Source organism: Rhamphochromis sp. 'chilingali' (genome assembly GCF_963969265.1).
Source record: "Rhamphochromis sp. 'chilingali' genome assembly, chromosome: 8".
In the NCBI taxonomy this organism is placed as follows: domain Eukaryota; kingdom Metazoa; phylum Chordata; class Actinopteri; order Cichliformes; family Cichlidae; genus Rhamphochromis; species Rhamphochromis sp. 'chilingali'.
The window spans coordinates 18044006-18063889 of NC_137935.1; the positions used below are offsets into that span (position 1 = coordinate 18044006).

Genomic DNA, 19884 nt, shown 5'->3' on the forward strand with positions numbered 1-19884 from the left:
CGACGGGACTTTCCGCTATCACACAAGTTCTACAGAAAAGATTTATGGACACATAAGACTAGATGCTGTATGCAAATACTGGCACATCCCTATTTGAATACTAAGCTGCACATCCAGTAGAGGCTGTTTAAGTTTATGCATTATATCCTGTTTCAGTTTTGCATAATGCATGCACGCAAGTCTTTCTTGGGTCATCCTGGCAGCACGGTTTCCAAAAGGAGTATATTCTATTCAGTTTTGGAGGCCTTCATGTGCTGATTGCAAGAAGCTATTACTAAATGTCATCTACTGAAATTTCTCTGGTTTTATTTGTTTGTTTTCATTGTCATTTATTCTGTAATCACATAAGGTAGAATAGCGGCTTTACCAAAACCATATATGGTGCTTGAGTGTGTCATATAGAGCAGTAATAAGTTAAACTGCCACAGCCTGACCAAAGGGAGAGACCCAGTCACGCACACTGTGGCCATCTTCACATACAGCTCATCAATAATCAGCTAATCAAACAGACACACAATTAACAGGGAAACATAAAACCAAGACACCATTCAATAAACTAATAGGTCAATAGAGACACTACCAATAATGCCAGGCAGGAGACAAGCTGAGGCACGACAAACATGTCAGCTATAGACAAGAGGAAAGTAACGTGAGTACACAAGAGGAGAGACAGATATACGGCTTTCCTCCGAAAAATTACGCACCTCTTATAGAGCTGCCGCCATTGTCTCCTGGTATCCAAGCCAGAGTGATGGAGGAGGTGGAGGTGGTAGAGACGGTTAGACGTGGCTGGTCTGGAGGTACTGAGGACGAGGCACAGAATCTTATAATACCATGACTTATATTATCAAAGACATACTTTTGATGAGTTATGTATTCATTTTGGCAAATCTTAATGTTTATTACGTAAAAAAAGTTTGCTAGTGTGTCATTATAGCCATTCGCTTACCTTGCACCAAAAGGTTGACTATAATAGTGTCAAAGCCAAGTGTGTTTGTGGCTGTGCAGGTGTAGTAACCAGAATCCTCAGCTTTGACAGAGCGCAGCACCAGAGTCCCATTAGCCAAAATGAGACGCTGCCCATCTAGAGAAACTGGTATAGCTGTGTCCTCACTATTGAAGAGAAAGAGACACTGATAAGAGGACCTTCAGTCTATTATTAGGGTTAATTAAGTATCAGCAGCCACTTTGAAACACCTATGGTCATAAAAATTATTTAATATAATAAAAGATTAATAAAATTGAATTAATTCTAATCTATTTCTCTGATTAACAATGTTAATGATTTATTAATTTTTGCTATATCGTTATATGTTCTTTTGTCTTAGTTTTACTCATGAGGATGGACTCCAAGGGGATACAAGAGAAACTGGGACTTTTGTAGAAAGCTGCAGCAATAAGACAAACTTAGTTCTGTTCAATATTAACTTTATCTCATTATAACCATACTGGTGGGCCCTCCACAACAGTCCCAGCTTCTCTCGTGGCCCCTGGAGAAAATTAATTGCCCACTCCTGGTTAAGGTGGATCACTTGTGTTAAGATGTAAGTTAGGATCTGACTTGGTGTTTTGCATAGTTTCTAGTCTGAAGGTTTTCATAATAATTTTTAATGGCTCATCCAACCAGGACTGCAATGAAGCTGGAGGCTATCCCAAATGAAATTGGCAAGAAGTGAGGTACACTGTCTGCACATTACCTTAGCATGTGCACTTAATTGTCTGTAATCAATTCTCAGAGGAATTACAGCAGCAAGAACACTCTGCTTCAGTATTTCTAGTGTGGATTCTCACCTGTCTTTGGTCCATTTTATGGTAGGTGTAGGTTCTCCTACTGAGCTACAGGGCAGTCGCACCTCTTTCATCCAGGGAGTGGTCACGGTACCGCCAAATGAGAGGATTTTAGCTGGGGCTGGTGCAGGAGAGGAAAAAAGTGAAAGGTGTATAGAGGCAGAGAAATTTAATAAAAAGACCTTTAGAGCTAATTGCATTAACACTCAAGCAGCCCATAAGACCAGCTGAGCAATAGACTAATTAATATGCACCAATCGGATGATTTGCTGTTGTCAAATAATTTTCAAATCCAATTAACAATCACTTGGTTTTGAACCAATACATCCCAGTGTTAATGCATGTGCATACATTGATTTATCTTCTTGCTAGAATTCTTTTAATAAGCACAATTAACTGAGAGGAAATGTGTACTCCCTATAATTCACATTAGAATTTGTTACACTGGCTGGAAAAAAATAGAACATATATCTATATATATATCTATATATATATATATATATATATATATATATATATATATATATATATATATATATATATATATATATATATATATATATATATATATATATATATATAAAGAATACAAAGAATGAGAAGAGGGGATATGAAAAAAAAAGTCTTTCCATTCAGGCACATAACCCTCTTATTCTCTGTCACTCCCCTACCCTCTCTGTCTCGCTTTCTTTCCCAAGCTTGGCGTCTTAATGCTAGTGCTCTGGTGCACTTATGTTAAGGTTGAATGAAGTTTTGAGTGAGCAAGCCTGGAGGACACTGTCTATTACAGCTGCCGATCAGCAGCACACTCCAATATGAGCACACATTAACAAACCTTTGCATCCAAGTCAAAGGAATGAACAGATAAAGAAAAGGCACTCTATTCATTCTTACGCCTTTATTCAACCTGGCCTTTAATCCAAAGCCTATTGATTTAACTGCCATTTTCATTTTCTTAAACACTTTGCCTCTCTATTGTCTTCTATATTAGTTAGCTCAGCTCTTTTTTCCTCCACCTGCTGCCCACCTCTGTTGCTCCCCTCTTATCATTTCCCTGGATGAGAGCAGTTTATCTGGTGCCCTCTGAACTCTAAAATTAATCGTGCACCTCTGTAACGTCAAAGCGAGCAGTAACACAGAAATAAAGAACGAAAGTAGGGGCTGTGGAGTAGAAAATATAATATTGGGAATAATTACATCACATCTACTATCAAATAAAAACACATGACATGTGCAGCAAGATTACAGTCCTTTATGGCGTAGTGTGTTACCAATGGTATTCTTGGTGACTGCAGTCCCAAAATGCCTTTAGATCACTAACAAGCTTCTGCTGTGTAGTTTTCTCATGATTATTCTCACCCCATGAGGCAAGATCGGGCTCACACAGATTGGCTTGCCAGTCTGTGTGGCTGGGTCTGGGATCAATTACTTATTTATATATATACAAATTTATAGACAAATCAGTGTATAACTTTCATGTAATGTGCATTTGTCCTGGATTTTTTTGTCTCTCTTCATTAAAACAAAACTTGCATAAAAATTAGAGACTGTTCATTTCTTTGTAAGTGAGCAAACTTATAAATTCAGCAGGGGAGCAAATAATTATTTCCTCCATTGTATAGCAAACGTAATGCAGTAAGAAGATGATGGGGCATGTAAAGCAAAACATCCTTTAAAAATGCTTATTTTTAGTTCATGAGTGGTGCAGTGGGGTGAAGAATAGTCGGAGAGAAAACGAGTGGTTTGTAGAGCAGCACCACTCTAACAGCGGATGTATCCTAATAGTTCCTGAGAGAGAGGACAGAAGCAGGGGAAAATAAACAGGAAAAAGAGGGCACTGTTTGTTTCTTCCACCAAACAAAAGTCGGTCAAAAGATTACTTCACAAATTTAGCATTGAACCTCGATAAAATTATCAAACTTAAATTTTGAGGGTCTTTTATCAACAGTGGGCACTTCCACTAATCATGGGTCTCCCTTTCATATCGAGGGACTCACCTTTGGCAGCTGGCTCCACAGTGACCTTTTCGCTGAAGTTACCTCGGCCTGCAGTGGTGACGGCTGCAGCCCAGATCAGGTACTGCTGGCGGTGGTTGAGGTGTGTGATTCGATAAAACAGCAGCTCTGGATTAGCTTCATACTCACTTGGGAGCTAGAGAAAAATGAAATGAGAAGAGACATTGTTGATTTGGAAGAACAAACTTGATAATGTCCGAAAAATCATTTCACTTGATTAAAACTGTTCGACTACCTCTTACTGCAATTATCTAATCAGCCAATGGCACAACTTAATGCATTTAGATATGTAGACATGGTCAAGAAGACCTCCTGAAATTCAAAAGTGAGCATCAGAATGGGGACTCTGAAAGTTATATGGTTGTTGGTGCCAGACAAGCTGGTCTGATGATTTCAGAAACTGCTGATCTACTGGAAAGGCGATGGTGTAATGGTGCGGGCTATTTTCTTTGCACACTTTTTATCCTTTTGTACCAACTGAGTACCGTTTAACAACACAGTCTAGCTGAGTGTTGTGGTTGACCGTGTCCATCCCTTTATGACCATCGTGTACCCATCATCTGATGGCTGCTTCCAGCAGGATAGAGTGCCATGTCACAAAGCTCAGATAATCTCAAACTGGTTTCACTGTACTCGACTGGCCTCCACAGTCACCAGATCTCAATCCAATAGAGCACTTATGGGAAGCGATAGAACAGGAGATTCACATCATAGATGTGCAGCTGACAAATCTGCAGCAACTGTGTGATTATGTCAATACGCACCAAAATCTCTGAGGAATGTTTCCAGCACCTTTTTGACTCTATGAAGAATTAAAGTCGTTTGAAGTCCAAAAAAGTGCACAATGAGACAAAATGGGCAATTACAATAAAAAGAGTCTGGATTGGTTTGGAAACATGTAGCACTTTAACGGTACCTTTTCAAAATTAAAAAGAAAATGTTTTATAGCATTTCTCCGAAAATTTTAAGTATATTCAAGGTAGCATAAGATAAAATTTTGGGGATTCCAAATACAAGATTGTTTGGAGAGGCTGGAGTGATGTGATGAACTGAGTGAACATCATTTTAACGTGAACCAATTATTTTCTTCCTCATTTTGTATCAGTAAAACAGAGACTAAGATGGGCTAAAAGTTAGAGAGGTTCTGAGGCTTATCATAATGTGGTAAGGCAAAACGGTATGAAAGGATGACGCTGGAGGGAGGGAGGGAAGGAAGGCAAGCGATGCTTGAGGAGAGAGAGGCGAGAGGGTTGGATTGGGGGAGTGAATCCCACTCCCTCGCCTTCTCCGTTCTCCTCGGGGAGGGCAAACAGAGATATGAGAGAGGAAGACAATAGGGGACAGACAAATGAGTCAGTCAGAGATATCATGAACAGTCATACACTAATGAGGCCTATCTACTGCAGGCATCAGCAGTGATGGAGAGGAGAGGAGAGGAGAGGAAAGTAACACAAACAGACAGAGGAAGAGGAATGGTTACCCACAAGCAGTATGAATACACACCAATACATATGCATGAATGTACTGAAACACAGGCACACACACACACACACACACACACACATAGAGCCGCATACATGACCTGGAGGTGGATGTGTAATTGCAGTGTGTTTAACCCAGCCATGTGTCTCCTGTCTAGACATATACGCATCACTGTCCCCTTAAAACACACACACACACACACACACACACACACACACACACACACACACACACACACACACACACACACACACACAGAATCTTTCATTTTTACTGCCTGCCAATCGCTATTCACCTACCCACCAATTATACCTGTATTTCCTCAACTCCTACTCTTCACCTACTCCTCAGGTATCCCAGCAGTCAGCTATATATACACACACCTGCAACTCTGGCTGTTGCTGTGCTGCTGGCCTCAAGTAATAAATAGTATGGAAAAAAAAAAAAGAAAGAAAGAAACAATCAAAAATCAAAAATTCAACACACACACATACACTGCACTGTAAGGCAGCACCTAACATTCACTCGGCACCCTCTAAATCATATTTTACTACACCCAGGCTTGACACCGTCTTACATTTGTGACTGACAGGCACACATACACGGATGAAATGAAGACTGCGATACAAGTGTCAGATAGCATGAACAGTCAGCAAATGTGCCAGACCAGTAAAACCTGCGAAGACACTGCAGCGTTACTGAGCTCTGTCCTAGCCTGCTGGGTTGTTGTCTGCAGAACGGTTTATTCTGTGCAAACAGATTCCAGTATTCATGTTGTTTTTCACATTTATGAGCAGGTTGCCATGAAGGAATCCACTGAGCTTTTTATTACTTCACTATGTTCCCTGTTCATCATCCATTCCTCTTGCCTGTGACGCTCTCTCTATTTTTCTCTCCGACTATTCTTCACCCCACTGCACCATCCTTCTGTGCACCCCCGATGCCATCACTGTTCTTCATTTCTTTATCTTTACATTTGTCTGTCATCTGTGGGCCCACTCCTTGCTTTTTCCTGCATCTATCCACCAATATACCCCCCCCCCCTCCCTTCTATTTTACATTGTTTTAGCCCCCCGCCCTACTCTCACATACGCATCAATATCTTCTTCTGCACATTTGTCTCTATACTCTCCACTGCAAGCTGAAGCATGGATGGAGAGATGGATAGATAGAGGGTGGGATGGATGTATGGGTGGGTGGGTAGATGCTAGGAGGAAGGGAGGGAGGGAAGAGTGACAGAGTGTGTGTTGCTGTAACGGATATTAAAATATTCCTCCGGCATGGAAATAGCGGTGATCCGGGGAACGATAGAGCGAGATAATGAAAAGAGGAACAAAAGTACTCCCCGCGCGGTGTGTCTGACCCCCCCATCCCTCCTTCCTTCTCTCCAGTCGCACTCATTTACATAGTAATCATGCCGAACTCTGCATGGGGGCTTCAGAAAGAGATAGATAGATAGATAGATAGATAGATAGATAGATAGATAGATAGATAGATAGATAGATAGATAGATAGATAGATAGATAGATAGATAGATAGATAGATAGATAGAGATAACGTGTGAGTGATTTATGAATGAAGGACATTAAGGAAAAGATGTAAATTTCTCAAAGGGAACATTTATATAGTACATGTGTATGCATGCGTGTGTGTGTTCAAGATTGCAAGCAGGTTATATTTCTTGCTTTAAATTCACACTGTTATAGAAACATGAGTTGCATATATGTATGTACCTCTATATCGCTCATGTAATACATTTATGAGTGCGTTTCTGTGTGCGTATGTGTGTGTGTGTGTGTGTGTGTGTGTGTGCGTCTAAGCTAGAGTGTGTATTTGCTCTTGGCTTGTTTTCTGCCCTCGTTGATGAACAGATGAGGTTGTCCTGGCAACGTGATGAGACGCAGATATGTAAATGAGGCTGGAGGGTGAGTTTGCACGCACACACACTGCAGAATGAGGAGAGCTCATTTCACACACGTATCTCGCTGAGACTGCAGCACTAGACCACACACAAAAACACACCCCAACACACACACCTACACACACACACACACACACACACACACACACACACACACACACACACACACACACACACACACGCAAATGCTGTAATTAAGTCAAATGAGTTTTATCTCAGCAACATATAAAATGTTTAACAGAAGCTATTTTCTGCATAGAAAATAGGGTCTTGTCCCCTTCACTTTTCCACTTTAATTCATTTGTTTATCGTGAAACTCTCTGCGCCCCTCTTGTAACTTACCGGTTGGCCTGACCCGGGGCTGGAGCAGTAAATGGTGTACTTGCGGATGATTCCATTTGGCTTGTGAGGGGGCAACCACGACACTACGACACTGCTGGCAGAGGAGGGCACAGCTTTGATGCCAGCTGGGGGTCCAGGGTCTAAAAAGAAAGAAATGGAGGGCTGAGTAAAATGTGAACCACTTATATTTCAATGTGGTTACAGTAAACGGGAAGTAGTTTTCCCTTTCATCTTTATTATTTGCAGTAAATTGAACATCTTTGGGTTTTAGACTATTAGTTTGACAAAACAAGCAGTCAGAAATTCAATTCAACTTTCTTTTACACATCATAATAACAGCTATCTCGAAGCGCTTGTTAATATTATTAGGTAAAACCCTACAATATTAGAGAGAGAACTCCAGTGATCAATAGCCTGGCTTATGGGAAAATACAAAAGGAATATTTCAGTATTTTCTGCCATTTAATAGAGCACAGATAATGATGTTAAGAACATGACTAGCGGTATACCAGCTGCTCTATATGCATACTGGCCTGCATATAGTAGTGTATTATTATACATTCTAAAAATCTATTGGTTCTTTATTATCATTTATAAAGCCCTAAAAAAGGCCTTATGCTGCATGACTGTAGTCCTCAACCTCTTCCCAAATAAAGATTTCTCCTCATCAGCCCCACTAAGTATGAAACTACTGGTGAATTAATTAATTTAAGACCTCACTTCATTATAAACAACATCTTATGAGAAAGTCTTCATTTGGACACTAGTGACACCTGTAGCTTTACATACATTTAGAACAGACAATATGCCTTAAGTTCCATAAAGAGAAAATGATTATTCTCTCTTTACTATCACCATTTAAGGCTCATACTGAGCAAAAAATTTAAAAATGCATGATCTATAACAACAATGTATGATATGACCAACAACTCCCTTACTCAGTGATGTCCAGAAATTAGGCTGTTTTTGATGGAAATTTGTATTTGGCCGAGCACCAGCAGAATATGACATTAGGATTTATTAATATGAGAGGTATTTGTGCAATACTTAAATATTATTAAGAGATATGAGTTCATTTAGAGTCAAAGGTCAGAAAATCCTGAGAGAACTTGACAACATTGGAATTTATACCAAAATAGTATTTTTAACATAAAACCCACAAATGAAAACATGTAACCACACATTCAAAGAGCCAAATACTGTGGTCCCCTAGATATAAGGCTGAAAAATTAATCCCGGTCTTCAATATTCTTATGCTTGCTGTCTTCTATGTTTATTCATGTAAGAGACAGAGGCAGAGAACGACAGACTGAGAACTGGCTGTTTGCACAATTGCACAGCAAACACTTTTCCATGTGCTGCGGCCAGAACCGAGGGCAAAGGGAAAATACAGAAAACGCTGAGCGTTTGTGAAGAGGTTGCCCCTGGACACAGTGTCAACCCGCATCAGGGAAAAAAGACACACTCAGTTTGCCCCTGATAAACACGCACACTCTCACACACGCACACACAAAGACTAACACAATAGACATATTTGAATAGCAATTGCAGTGGGGCCAGCTCATAAAATGGAGATATGGTGGTGAAAAGAGAATAAAGGCCTTTTCTGAAACGACACATCTTAGAATCATCTGCTCCCCTCTCTTTCCTGCACTCCCTCTCTCCCTCATTTTCTTCATCTCCAGACGCCTGCCTTCTCCTCTGCCTGGCCCCAGGGAGGTGGAGGAGAGGCGGATACGGATGTAATCCACAGCACCGCCAGTGTAAGCACAAAATTAATTCTCTCTAAGCCACAAAGAATTAATCCCTCTCCTTGTGCTGGGTGCCAGGGTAGACTTGCACACAAACAATAGCGCATGTACACACACATGCACTCGTGCATGCACGCCAACACAAAGCCATATACACCTGCAAACAGACAGACTTAACCCCCAACCCATCTCCACACACACACACCTCCAGATACCCGCATGCACAGACTGACACCCTTAGGGTCCTTAACCACACACACACTTTTTGGCTTCTTAATTCTCATTAGCACTGGTAATGGCACATCAGAGCACAAAGAGGTTTTAATCAGCAACCTCAGCCTTACAAAGACCCCCTCTACCCCCGCTGGCTCTCTGCCTCCCACATTGCTGCCTAAACCAAGAAAAAGAAACAAAAAACCTTAAACCTGCCCCAAAGATGTGAGGAAAGTAAATGACTCCTCCTGACTGGAGGTCAGTTCTTCACTTAGTTTATCTGTTTGGTCAGAGCTAGTAAAATACAGACTCACAGTCCTCACGGGTTTGGATATAAAGGACGTTGCTCCGGACGCCATCCCCAGCCTGGGTGTAGGCCAGCACTTGGATGCTGTAGTTAGTAAACTTTTCAAGGCCTCTCAGCTCCACTTGCTCTTTGGTGGTTGTGATGTTCTGCATTTCACCCCACTCTGTTAGACAATAGGACAGAGAGAAGATTAGAATGCAAACCTGAGACATTTAGTGATCGCAATTTAACCTGGATATAACAAGACAAACTCAACACACCTCCGTCTGGGAAAACAGCCCAAAAAACAACACGATATCCCTTCAATACACCGTGAAGTGTCAGTCTTGGAGGCTCAGCCCATGTGATAACTGCTTCGTCAGATGTTACAGAAATGGCTCGCACATTCTGAGGAGGCTGACTGGGTACTAAAGACAAAGACAGAGGACAAAAGGTCAGATGAGTTATCCAAGCTGTGAATCGTCAGGTATTTAAATATGTAGTGCACCTTTTCAGTAATGAAGGTCTGATCATTGAATGTTGGAAAAACAACTAATTTGACTGATTGCACTACAAAGATAAAATGCGGAAAATCCAGGAATTATTTACTCTTAAATATGTGGTTTATCATTAGAAGATAGATTTCTTTCCATGCTGTGGAACTGGATTACATTAGGGGAGCGGTTCTAAAACTTTTGTTGTCATGTCCCAGTTCAGAAACTGAAAAATAATTCATGTCCTTCACAACACAAATTTCACATTTTATTTTATGGAGTAACCATAAACCAAGTTGAGTTTGACTTAAATAAAGGCCACTGTAACAGCATGAATAAACACTTTTTTCCCTGAAAAAATCATATTGCTTAACTTATTTTCATTCCATGCTTTCTGTCCAAATGCCACAGTGCTCAATGAACTTAAGAAAGCTAATGGAGATGTAGATTTTTGAACTTGTGTGTGTATGTATATATATATATATATATATATATATATATATATATATATATATATATATATATATATATATATATATATATACATACATACATACATATATATGTTTCATAACAGCAGGGTGCAAGATGCTAGCAGGCAGGGCATACATGGAGCGCCATAACCAAGTGGCCGGCATAGTGTACAGGAACATCTGTGCCAAGTATAACCTGGAAGTCCCGAGGTCAAAATGGGAGATGCCCCCAAGGGTGGTGGAGAATGACCGAGCTAAGATCCTGTGGGACTTCCAGATACAGACGGACAAAATGGTGGTGGCTAACCAACCGGACATAGTGTTGGTAGAGAAACAGAAGAAGACGGCCATAGTAATTGATGTAGCGGTCAAGAATGACAGAAACACCAGAAAGAAGGAACACAAGAAGCTCAAGAAATATCAAGGGCTCAGAGAAGAGCTCGAGAAGTTGTGGAGGCTGAAGGTAACAGTGGTCCCAGTGGTAATCGGAGCACTAGGTGCGGTGACTCCCAAGCTAGGCGAGTGGCTCCAGCAGATCCCAGGAACAACATCGGAGCTCTCTGTCCAGAAGAGCGCAGTCCTAGGAACAGCTAAGATACTGCACAGGACCCTCAAGCTCCCAGGCCTCTGGTAGAGGACCCAAGATGAAGGATTGACTGCCCGCAGGGGCGAGCGGGGAATTTTTTTTTATGTTTTGAAAAATATATTTCATATATTTTTCAGTTCAACTATTTTGAAAAACCAGTGTCGCCATTAGATTTCTAAAGTTCATTGAGGTTATATGGATATTGAGTTTTCAGGGGTATCTGCAGCCTGAAGTTAAACATTGTGCAGATTATTTTTAAATAAAGATATGACTTTGGTAGTTAGTTTATTAATAAATCTATTAACAGACCTTCCTGAAACTCTAAAATACATTTCCATATCAAACTTAAAGTGAGTAAACAGGTGATAGATGAAAGGCCATGCCATGTGTCAAGCCTGATGTATAGGACCATTTCTCTTTCTCTGTACAAGCCTCCCTCTGTCTCTGCCAGTCCAGGTGTCCTTTCTATTGGCTACCACTGACCACGAGTCATTCAGGCTTTGAATAAAGACCACTGTTGAAGATGAACAGAAGTCAACTTGTGAGAGAAGGAAGCGCAGGAAGAGAGGAAGAGTGCTGACTGAAAGACAGTGTAATGAAAGAGAAGGATTGGGCCAAGTCCACCAGGGAATTTCTCTGCAGCTGGTGAAGAGAAAGGAGGAGGGAGGAGGATGGAGGACTGGAGGGAAAGGAGAAAGGAGGATCAGAAAACTAAAACATGGTTTTGCATGAATAAAAACTTTAGCTTCCATATCCAAATAATGAGAATGCAACCAAACACAACCCCATTCCCACCTTTACCAGAAGCAAAATAAGACTAAAAATGTGATCAAGAAGGTTAGTGGGTTCAAATGGGTGTCTCTAATAGGGCTTGCTTATACAGATATTTTAAAATAAAAAAACAAAACAAATGAACAAAATAAACCTTACATAAATGACTGCATTAATTTGGGGAAAATAACAATGATGAACTCGGGCTATAGGGAGGAGGACACGCGGGTGATGGGCAGAGGAAGAAGAGAGGAAGAGAGTTAAAAGCAAGGGGAGCAAGGGAAGGGCAGAAAAAGATGAAAAGAGGGATCAGGGAGACAATGCGCTCAGCTGTGGATAATTACAGCAGGAAGCTAGCACAGGGAAAGAGAGAGAGACAAACAGAGAGACAAGCTAATTATAATTATTTTTAGTATGCTTGTTGTTATCACTATTATCATAATGGCCATCAATATCACTGTCGCCACGGTGACAGCCACAGGAAAGAACTGGAGGGCTCTGTCTCTTCTAGACCAATGAGGCTAAGCCAACTGTTCACTGGAAGGACGAATGTGTATGTGATTGGTGTATGTGTGTTTGTTTGTACGTGGTACAAACATGCAAATGTAGATAAACGGAGATTGAGAGAGATAGTATGTAACAAAGATGGCTGTCTGCATTTAGCATGAAGATGAACTGCCCAATGCTAAAGAAACAAAGAGTGAGAAAAGACAAATGAGAACACAAGAAGTGCGACAGATGCAGCCACCTAGTCCAAAAACTGGAGGCAATGCATCAACCTTAATTCTTTCGAATGGATAAAAGCGAAAAGAAGTCCGTATAGATGTCTATAAGAAAATTATAATACTTCACCTTGTATGTTGTCAGTAAACAGTTTGATCTTAATTGCATATCTTAATTTAATTTGATGTGGTGTTTAACTTTTTTTAATTATGGTCAAAAAGATGATATAGCAGGATATGATTTGCCTACCTAAATAGTGACTGCCATAATGCTAATTATGAGTATAACAACTGTCAACTTGTCGTGACTTTCATTTGTTTTATCAGCAGCCAAAAGTCAATACAGTCGGCATAGAAACCAATGCTTAATATAAAAAAAAAAATTCATAAATAAATGATAAAAGAATTTTTTTAAGAAGGTGTCTGCCCTTGCAATATAAAGTTTAGCCCTTGAATGTCAGGTTGAAAAGCTAAATGGATCAAATTCAATCACAGGACAATAAACAAGGACAAGGATTCATTGCTCTATTGTGATTGCGCCATCAGTTTACTACACCAGCCTCTTCCATCTTTCCCAAACTGCTTTTAAGCTCGTGTTGCACATTTTTGTCTTTTTGTTGGTCAATTTTTGTCATCAGTTGTTTCCCCCCCAAAAGTATCAACAAATCTCTAATGTGTTTGTTTGGTAAACTATGAATCTTGTGCAACACTTTCCAGCCTAAGAAGAGGGTTTTGCTCTCTAAGTGCTTTTTGTGTTTTAGTCATTCATCCATTCAGCATTAACTCTTCTACCCAATAATGATCGGGACGTATTGCAGTATATACACTCTGTCTACACTCACTTTACATGAATCACAGAGGTTATCTGTGTAGATGGTATTTATAAGGGATTGGAATTTCAACAGCCAATATTCATTCTTGCTGAGGCAACAGAGCGAATGTAGTAATTTGAGGTTATACAGCATGGCATGATTTGAAAGAGACCAGACTGCAAAAGCAAAAAGTACAATGGCATGAGAAATAGTGCAGAGGCTGATATTTCATATGACTGACTTTGTCCTTTTCCACTGCACATTTGCACTTATTTGTTTTATTTGTTCCAATATTGCTACAGGTCATAAAGGTAGCCAACATTTACCTTATTATACAGTCCTACAGACTGTCCTACAATCCCTTTACACGTATGTTGACACAGTTGTGTATTGCTCACCGTCTTCTAGTGTTGTAGCATTGATCTCTGAGCTGGAAGGTCCTGTGCCTGCTCTGTTGAAAGCTTGGACAACCACCCCATACTGGGCAAACTTCTTCAGGTTGTCCAGTGTGTAGACCTCACTGTCTCCAGTGGCCTTCATCTCCACGATGCTGTACTGCCCATTACTACCTGGGCCATTTTCTCTGTAACCGATTTGGTAACCGCGGATGACACCGTTCTGCAGCTCCTTCCTTGGAGCCTAAAGGTTTCCATTTGAAAAAATGTTCTCACATTAGAATCAATATTCATATTGCTAGATTGTGTAATGACATTGACACCTCCACACATACATTAAGATGAAAAATAAGTTAATCTGAAGAAATAATGATAAAATAATATAAGGCAAAGCTGGTCAGGAGACAGATCCTTGAAATGCATTACCTTCCATGTGACCCTGATACTCTGAGATGTCACAGGCTGCAGGATGACATCCATTGGAGGACCATCAGGCTCTATAACAAGAGAGACAATGGGACTGAGTGGAGGCATTGCACTAATGTCAGAAAAACATTATGCAACATTAACATTTCCACGTTTCGTACTTTTTCTTGAATATTTAGATCAAAAGAGGTTTCTTTCAGTTTTATTGAGACTAGCATTCAAAATGATTAGTCAAGGACAGATGTCAGAGTCATAACAGATTCAAACGCTAATTGCTCATACAACAAGCAAAAAATAAAATATTTGCCTACATTCACGCGAGTAGAAAGCAGTGCTGTCAAAAGACTTACGTGCTTCCTCTGTGCTGATAGTGAGTTCCTTACTAGCCTCGCTTTTGCCTATAGCATTGTAGGAGTACATGCGGATACTGTAGACAGATGCAGGATGAAGATCCACTATGTTGGCCTGGTTGTTGGTTGGAGAGATATTTCGGGTGGCATGCTTTAGTTCCCAGGAATCTGACAAAACAGGAAAAAATAACACATTTTACTACTTCAACACTTTGGATGGACATGGGAAGTTGGGAATGCTATTGGCATTCAGTTTAAAATAGCTTCAAATAAAGAGGCTCAAATAAAACAAGCACAAACAACCTAGCAATTTTCAGTGTAGAATATACTGCTACTTTTAGGGTCTTTTGCAATACTTTAATAAAATAAATCACCAACTTGACTTTTACTCACCTGTTTTGTTCTTGTATTCGATATCGTATGATGTAATTACGCTGTTCCCATCAAATCTCTGTGTCCACCTGAGATTCATGCTACGATCTTTCACTTCTCGCACCTCTAGCTCTGGAGGGTCTGGAGGCTCTGAGGTTTAAAATTAGACAAAGTGAACAAAAGGAGGCAAGAAAAAGGAGGGAAAAAAGGACCACATGAAAGACAAGTTCAAAGGTGAAGAAAGAAGAGCGTAGTTTTGTAGCTTTTATGGTATTAAAGTGAGGATGGTACAGTACATGCTTTTGCACATGGACGCTTACCTTGCACAGTGAGCTGGATAAGGCCTCGTCCCTCTCCGTAAGAGTTGATGGCATGACAAGAGAAGAAGACTGAATCCTCACGCTCTGCTGGCTTGAGCTCAAGTGAGAAAGGCACAAAGAAAAAAATGTCAACGAGAGAAACAACTCTATGTCTGCATAGACAAATTGTGCAAAGCTTTGTGATGAAGAAGCGCCTCGGTGAAAGTTTTTGCTTGACCATGTTTTGTTTGGTATTTAGGCGACTCTGTTCACCTCACTGAAAGGTGTAACAGACACCTGTACACTCGGCACCCACTGCAGTTTGAGTGCCAAGAATTAGTTTTTGCCTAAAAAACATTTAGTTGGTGTGTGAGGTACACATACACCGACAAAACATACAAAACACTTGATCATCGCTGAGGTTGTGACACTCTCTGAATTCAGTGAACACAAAGTTGCTCCTCATTTATGCGTCTCCCTCCATTACCTTTTGTTAATATCTGAAAAACATGGCATCAGCAGGCTAAAGAAGCTCCGTGCTTTCATTTGAGCCTGGCCAGTGCAGAATTTCCGTTTTAAATGAATTAGGAGACAACCCGTGGCTGCTATGACTGCCACGGTATGTTAGAGGAAAATTAAGACATAGAGATATTGAGAATTAGAATTTCTGTTTTGAATCTGGGATAATAAAGTATATCTAATCTTGTATTCTGATGAATTAATTTAATAATAAATTAATCTCTCTAACTGTTTGCTAAATTTGTGGCCAGCACAATTTGAATTTCTAACAACCCCAAACACACAAACTGGTTTTGCTATCTTCTTTCTAATCTTAACGCTATGAAGCACAGACAAGGAAGGTACAAAAGTTGACACTGTACCAAATAGTTTGCTTTGCGTGGTGAAAGTTACAGCTGTTTTCACACGTGAACTCTGGAATCTCTGGAAAATCACCGTGTGATTTTCTGTTTTGGACTGTGTCTGAAGTTGCACCTTCTGATCGGTTAACTGCTAATTTTATGGCAGGGAGCTAGGAGGACAAAGACCGTTTAATGTCTAAATGAAGTCTGTCATTAGTGTTCACACGTACAATGCTGTCGGGTAATATGTTGAAAAATTCAGGGTAGTAGTCTGGGTGTGAAAAAGTAAATCAAAAGAAAAGATTTAAAGCTCATGCATCTGTCAACTGAATAAGAGTCGGTGAGACATTAATGTCTCATTTCATCAGAAATGATCTAGATCTTCTACTATATATAAATCTTTTTTTTTTTTTTACCTTGAGTGTTGACAGCACCTCATCAGTCTTTTCATTGGGACTGGTGGTAATGGAGTATCGGGGGTTGCGATCGGGGTCGATGACGGTGTCACCCCTTTCCCAGCGGATGATGATGGGCCATTCTCCCCTGGCTGTGCAGTTCAACTCCTTCAAGTGACCCTTCTTAGCCATGGTGGTGTTGGGGTGACTGGTGATCATTGCTGGGACTGGAAGGAGACGGGAAATGGAGTGTGAGATGAAGAGAAGGCAAGAATAAATGGGGTGAAGCAGGCAGAAATGGTAACAGTAAACAGATTGATGAGAGGGATGTCAGATGACAGAAGCAGATAAAAGAGGGGAGAGGGAGGAAGGAAAAGAAAGAGTAAGTTGATAATAAGCAGGGTTTAAGTGGAAAAGCAGAAAGAAGGGAAATAGCAGAGAGGAGAAAGGTGGGATAACTGGCAGTTGAAAAAGGTGGAGTTCAGAGTAGCCAAGTTCCATTGCAGTAAAGTAATGAAGAGCTGTGGTCAATGAGGTAAAGTCAATAAACCTCCTTCCTCATTCCCCAATAGTTAACACTGGGGTCTAGGTGAATCAAGAGGCAAAAACGATACACTCTACCCTTCGTGTACACTCTATACACAAAATCCCTTTACACACTCAATCTTCTCTCCCCAACAGACACACGGGCACACGCACTCATTTACACACACAAAATATCGATCTGAGGAGGCTTCTGCTGTTTTGTTTTCATCACTTATTCATCTCACCCTCCCTCTTTTCCTCTTTTCCTCCCTCTCCGCTGAGTGAAACAGACAGAATTGAGGGAGGCAGAGGAGAGGAACGGTTCAATCAATAACACTAACACCAGAAGGGGAGAGAGAAAGTGAAAGGGAGAGAGAGGGAGAGGGGCAACCCTGTGATAGAAAAACATGATGAAACTAGTAGATAGATTTATGTGCAGCTTGTTATATGTGTCTGCGTGTACAAGTGTCAAAGGGTGCCAGAATATTAAGCCTTGACATCTCTGTCGTGATTACAGATTTTTGGTCAAGGTCAGTGTACTGCATAGTAAAAAATATATTGGCATCATATAACGCTCTACTAGATACTGACAGTCAATGTGTCTGTGTGTGTTTGCATACACATTCTCCATGTGGAGTTTCACATTGCATTACATAGGGTGTTACTGACGTCGAGGGCAGGTTGAAGAGATTGATTGCAGATAATGGTTAAGCTCAAAGTCATTTTGATCGTCTGTAGACAGATCCCGAGAGTCAAAAGATCAATCGCTGAGTTGCTTGCTTTGTCAATGTCTACCGCAGATACACACACACATTTTTTTTTCATTCTATACCTCATGTTTTTTCACTTATGTCCACAGTCACCTTTGCTCTTCGAGTCTACGATGGTGCATGTATGTGCGCGTACGGTTGAGCCCAAAGAGAGAGTGTTGCGAGCTGGCTCATTGGTTTGACACGGTTAGTGAGTGCATGTGGATGAGGACCGATAAAGAGGGAGTGCTGGAGCATCCCAGATGGCCTCACTGCAGTCGTCTGCGTAGCGAAGAAGTCATACCCTGCTACATTAACCAGTGCAAGTTTGTATACTCACTCTTAACTGTGAGGACCATGCTTTTGCTGATGTCTGAGCCCACGCCGTTGGAGGCCTGACAGAGGTAGAAGCCCCGATCCTCTTCCAGGACATGTCTGATAAGTAAAGAGCCATTATTCATGATCTGAATACGGCCCGTCAGAGGCACAGGGTGGTACTGCTGTGGGTTCCCAATACCCGCTGGACAGAGAGAGAGTGAGCAAAGGAACATGAGATTATGATGTAGTTAACTGCCGGCATATGCATTTTACTTTGCACAGAATAGATATGACAATGTGCAGAGAACAGCTGACGGAGGCACATCACAGTACATAAATAAAGAATTTAGGATCGTATAAAACTCATGTACCTAATGCACCTTTGGCATGCTTCCACATGACCTTAGGAGGAGGGTATCCATCAACAGAACAGTTCAGGATAGCTGACTTCCCATAGATCCCATCCTGGTTATTGGGCTGCACCACAAACCGAGGAGGCACTGGAGAATATTAAACACGAGATTCATATTTCTGTTATTATTTCAATAACCTCTAATGTTTAGTGAGGAAATGGAGATGAGTATGAATTAAAAAAAACAACATATACTAAGAGTTATCCTCAGTTGAAATTTTGATAGTTGATGATGATGGAGAGCACTGTTTAACAAGTTAATCAACTGAAATGAGACTGCAAAGGCCATGGAATGTAATTCATATACATTTTAAACTCATCAAACTATTCAGTCACCGTTTAAAAGTATCCCTGCATCCTCTCATCGTGCAGGTTACACTTTTTACCTTAATATTTCAAGTTGTTCAAAAAAAGGCTTTGTCTGAGGTGACATAGACTTCGCAAAAAATAACCCTTTCTTCGAGTGTTAATGTGCTGATAATTAAAGAGAGAAAAATCAAATGTTATTTGAGGGATGTGGAGATGTCCTGTAATACTTTAAAAATCTTATCTTTTTTGTGTTGTGTTGTGTTTTGAAAAATTTGGCATTAAACCAAAAAGGTATTGGAATATCAAAATTAGAAGTTAAGGATCCAGTGCAAAATCACTTCTGCTGTTTGATTTTTGACCATTTTTATTTCTATCATCCAGGTCCTCCATCTTTATTCAAGTGGAATACCAAATCTCCAAAGTGCTCCTTTTTCCTCCATTTCTCCTTCATCCCTTTCTAAATATCTCTTTCATATTCTCTCTTTTGTGCTCTTTCTTTTCTTACCTGTAACCGTGAGCTGCCTCTCTGTGCTGACAGTGGCAGCATCATTGCTGGCAATGCAGGTGTAGTTGCCATTGTGCTTGAGCGACACCTTCGATATCTGGAGGGAGCTCATGAACTCCTTCGTGTCAATAGTAATGCCCGAAGAGGGCACGATCTCCTGGCCGTCCTTGCGCCATGTGATGCGTATGGGCATGTCCCCAGACGACACCACGCAGGCAATGTACATCAATTTACCGATGGAAGTCGGAGGAAAGTCAAATGGCTGGATCAGTGGAGGAACTGAGACAGGTAGAAAAGACAGAGAAATTGGATG

The 19884-nt window shown here is 40.7% G+C and overlaps 1 protein-coding gene across 2 annotated transcripts in view; it reads right to left on the reverse strand.

The window, feature by feature from the left end:
- Positions 1–19884, reverse strand: part of dscaml1 (Down syndrome cell adhesion molecule like 1) — a 99549-nt gene that overhangs the window by 9237 nt on the left and 70428 nt on the right. For both annotated transcript variants that reach the window (XM_080888149.1, XM_080888150.1), the window contains exons 10-25: positions 19572–19850; positions 18717–18845; positions 18368–18547; positions 16775–16980; positions 15520–15616; positions 15221–15349; positions 14828–14995; positions 14478–14548; positions 14055–14295; positions 10080–10226; positions 9827–9982; positions 7549–7688; positions 3786–3939; positions 1792–1909; positions 950–1113; positions 705–803 (exon numbers count right to left, since the gene is read on the reverse strand). In XM_080888149.1, the coding sequence (XP_080744275.1) occupies positions 705–803; positions 950–1113; positions 1792–1909; positions 3786–3939; positions 7549–7688; positions 9827–9982; positions 10080–10226; positions 14055–14295; positions 14478–14548; positions 14828–14995; positions 15221–15349; positions 15520–15616; positions 16775–16980; positions 18368–18547; positions 18717–18845; positions 19572–19850 (2478 nt within the window). The remainder of the gene's footprint in view (positions 1–704; positions 804–949; positions 1114–1791; positions 1910–3785; positions 3940–7548; positions 7689–9826; positions 9983–10079; positions 10227–14054; positions 14296–14477; positions 14549–14827; positions 14996–15220; positions 15350–15519; positions 15617–16774; positions 16981–18367; positions 18548–18716; positions 18846–19571; positions 19851–19884) is intronic.